This window comes from Culex pipiens, chromosome 2 (genome assembly GCF_016801865.2).
Source record: "Culex pipiens pallens isolate TS chromosome 2, TS_CPP_V2, whole genome shotgun sequence".
NCBI classification, from domain to species: Eukaryota; Metazoa; Arthropoda; class Insecta; order Diptera; family Culicidae; genus Culex; species Culex pipiens.
This window is the reverse complement of record NC_068938.1, coordinates 159,981,316-159,985,132: the sequence shown is the minus strand read 5'-3', so window position 1 is coordinate 159,985,132 and position 3,817 is coordinate 159,981,316. Positions and strand designations below refer to the sequence as shown.

General features: G+C 38.5%; 1 protein-coding gene across 1 annotated transcript; it reads right to left on the bottom strand.

The window, feature by feature from the left end:
- Positions 1–978: 978 nt before the first annotated feature.
- On the bottom strand, positions 979–3,449 carry LOC120420254 (uncharacterized). The gene has a single exon (XM_039583249.2). It carries the CDS (start codon positions 3,120–3,122, stop codon positions 1,527–1,529), a length of 1,596 nt encoding a protein of 531 aa, XP_039439183.1. The 5' UTR covers positions 3,123–3,449; the 3' UTR covers positions 979–1,526.
- Between the last annotated feature and the right edge of the window lie 368 nt (positions 3,450–3,817).

Sequence of the window (3,817 nt, the reverse complement as noted above, 5' to 3'; positions counted from 1 at the left end):
TTATTCCAGATACATGAAAACAAATAAAAGTCTACAAAATTTGCTTGAGGTCAGACTTTTTCCCCTAAAATATGTTTAAGAAACTGCTCGTGCTTGAAAGACTGAATGAAAACATGACTAAATAATATCAAAGAATGGGAACACTCACATAAATATTACAAAAAATATATGTTTTTTTTTAAAGTGGTGCAATTCTTCAAAACATGTAAATGTTCTTAATTCTTCTTTAAAAAAATGCACCTGTAAACAAACCAAAAAAGGTTCAAAATCAATTTTTAAATATGTTTTTTTTTTTCACTTTCGACGTTTTGGCATTCAACCTTTTGTCAATTCGACCTTATACCTTATGCCTTTCAACCTTTCGTCTCTCATTCATCACAAGATAGCTCAATCACGTCAATATTAAGTGTGTCAACACTGCACGGAGGTTTTACGTTGTATCTTAGAATTGAAACCGGGATTTGAGAATCTGTGACGGCGCAAAAGTGAGGCATTGGAAATTTTGTCCTCAACTTAAATAAGTCCTTAAACATGCAATAAAATAACACGATAAAGACAATTTGTGTATAATAAGACTGCAACCAGAGAAACATTTTTCCAATTTTTAAATTAAGACTGGGAATTGAAATTTATTTTCAAATCACATATTAATTTTGAAATATTGGAATCAATTAACATTTGAGATGGATGGACAATTTTTGAAGCTTGAAATAGTATATTAAATAAACATATTGCTCTTGCTTAATTTCAGATCCCCAACGATGAGCTCATCACAACTAACTTCAGCCAACAAGAGTGCCTCCCTTTTGAAACAGTTTATTTATCCAAATGATTGAATTTGTTTAATAAGCATACATTCTGTTCCTAGCCGGTTCATACATCCATAGCCACAACGAGAGTTATAAATTCTGAACCCTTACAGGGTTTTTAAAAAAGAATTTATTTACGTAACTTAACTAATACACTTTCACTTTTTGATTTCTTGCTCCTTGGCTGGTATTGTAGATTTGTTAGTATTCGTTGCTCGATGGCTGGTATTGTAGACTTGTAGTACTCGTTGCTCGATGGCTGGTATTGTAGACTTGTAGAATAACTTTGATGAACGATGATCCTGATCCTGATGAAACTCTTGATGATGATAGCGAATCAAACTCCTAAAACAGACTGAGTTCCTCCGGTTGGCAGCTGGGTATTTATATGCGTCCTAATTAAGAAGTGCTGTTCTAGGCGCGTGGCGTGACCGGGTGCAACGGATGTTTTGTCTATCATTGTTTTGGGTTTACGACAATTTTACGATTCTCCATTATCAAATATTTATGCTACTGGTTCTCTGATACCGTATCAAGTTCATCCGGGTCGCACGGGAAAGTGATGGTCTAGTTGTCAAGAGGCTTCCAATTATAATTGGCTCGAGGTCTTTGTTTGGGTTATGGAGATTAGCATGGAGATTAATATATGCATCGTTACACGGTTGAATTACCCTGTTTGCATAAGGCAAACCAAGTCTCGTGTTAACTCTTCCCCTCTTAGATAACTTTGTCCGCAAAGTTAATGTTACGGTACTGGGTAGGTGTTGAAAGATACTGAGAGATTTCCGGGTATCTTTCTTGGGTGGTTGTATCTGGTTGTTCAGCTGGTGGTGCTGAGGTTATCGGGTGTTCTAGCATTGCGATGTCGGGACTTAAGGTGATGCTTATCCGTTTTCGTCTTTGGGCTAAGAGTTTTACGGCGATGTACGTTATTAGGATGAGGGAGATGGTTCCAATACTGAAGGTTCCAAAGAGGTGAGTTTTCCAGTGTAGAGAATTGTTTTGAAGTTGAAGGGTTTCAATCTTCTCACGATGTTCCAAGGTAAGTTCTCGCAAGACTTCCGCTGGTGGGGCGTCGATGAACTTGTATTCTGCTACAGTTAGTCCAGTAGTGGGTTGGTAGATGAAGGGTTTAATGGTGGCTTGATCGTTTCCGTAGGTTTCTCCGTTGATTTGTAAGTTGCAATTACTAAACTGGATTAGGTATGAACCATTGAGTGTTTGTGTGGCATTGCTGCAGGTTGATGATAGTTCGATTCCAGCATTGTTCACTAGAAGCACATCGTCAGTGATTCTCTTGATTATACTGTTTGAATAAACCTTCTCGTAAGAACAATTGGAATGCTGTCCTTTGATAAGTTTTTCAATGCATCGAGGTGCTATACTGATGTTTTCTTCTGGGCATGAATAATAGTGTCTTTGTTGAGTGCAGGGTGCACTTAGTTCGTAGACGTCGCTATTATTGCGTAGGTAATAGTTTTTAGAGATCAGGATTCTTTTCTTACCGGTGATGATGGAGTCGACATAGTTGTATGAGTATGTTTGTTTGGAGCTTTGAGGAACCTTGAGCGTGTAGATAATGTGGGAGTTGTTTAGCATAACTTGGGCTGTTGAAATGGAGAGTATCTGTTCCATCGAGTCGATAGGTATGTCGAAGTTTCCGAGAAAGGTGGCCATGCGATTGAAATCGTGAATGGACAGGATTTTGCTGCTGGGGATGCCATGTTTGGCAAGCAGGATAGCATCTTCTATGGTCTCTAGGTGGTCGGTGAGAGTTTCGATGTTATTCAGCATTATGAATTGGTGAGTCTCTTGGTAATGATTCACTAGCGTTCCGTTGTATAAGTCTAGAACTGAGTTGGTGACGTTCGCCAGAGCTGTGATCCTCTCATTAAGTTGTCGGTTGATGAGGATCTGTTGGTTGCTTTCATGGATGAGTGCGTTCATGGAGTTGTTGATCATTCGAAGGTCTTCGGCGTCTGGAGTACCAGCAATCCACTTGAGGACGGTTCCAAAGGATTCCCATCTGCGTTGTCTTGTGTGTGGGCGTGTTTGTGTGTTTATAATTGGTGTAAGTTTTGCGAATGTGTCGTATAGTATTTGTTGTTTAATCATTAGTAGATTATGCATAGGTGTACAGAAGCTACCGTTGGTGAGTTGGTGTCTGATCTCATTAATTAACTTTTTTATTTCCGATATGTCAATGGGGTGCAAGATACGTATAAATCCTTGTTGGATTTTGGCCTCTCCTAATGGGATGACGGCTAGTGGGTTGTTGGAGAGGTCATGAATGCGCAATTCCATATTGACCATGTGGACGATTAGAACCCTGAAAGATTAAGTATCTATTAGGATTTAATGTCCATTTTATGAATTTTTCGGTCATGCGTATCAATAATGTAAGTATCATGATCCTCTTTGACGATTACGGGTTTGTTCCTACTTCTGCGTTTTGATATTTCTTTAGTTCTCTCATAGACTGTTGTATTTGGGTCGTAATTGGGATAATTTTTATCTTGGGGAATTATTGCTTCTTTGTGCCTAAATATTTTGAGAATTTTATCGTGGGTTTGGTCACGTAACCGTTGTTGTTCATCGAGGGTTAATTCGCGTCTTTCGCCTATGTATACATTGTGTGGGGTATTTTTGATAAAGGAATGGAAAGTATTGTTGTATTTGTGGACAGCTGATCTTATTAGGTTATGTGAGTCTAACTCTGGAGATTCTTTAAGCAGACATCTTGCAAGTTCCCTAATTGTGGAATGGCTTCTTTCGACCTGTCCATTGGTTTCTGATCGATGTACGGGTGTTCTGTATATGTCTATCCCTAGGTTAAGGATCATCTGTTCGATTACGTTGGAGATGAATGAGCTCTCGTTGTCTATAACTATTTGTTTGGGAAGATCCCAATCATACAGTAGTTGCATGAGTGCATCTTTGATGTCTATAATCGATCTAGATTTTATTGGGTGTACTTTCAGAAATTTAGAGAATTTATCTAGAGATGT

Excerpts from the sequence above, each read along its gene's own strand:
- LOC120420254 (XM_039583249.2), bottom strand. The coding sequence starts at position 3,122 with ATGGTCAATATGGAATTGCGCATTCATGACCTCTCCAACAACCCACTA.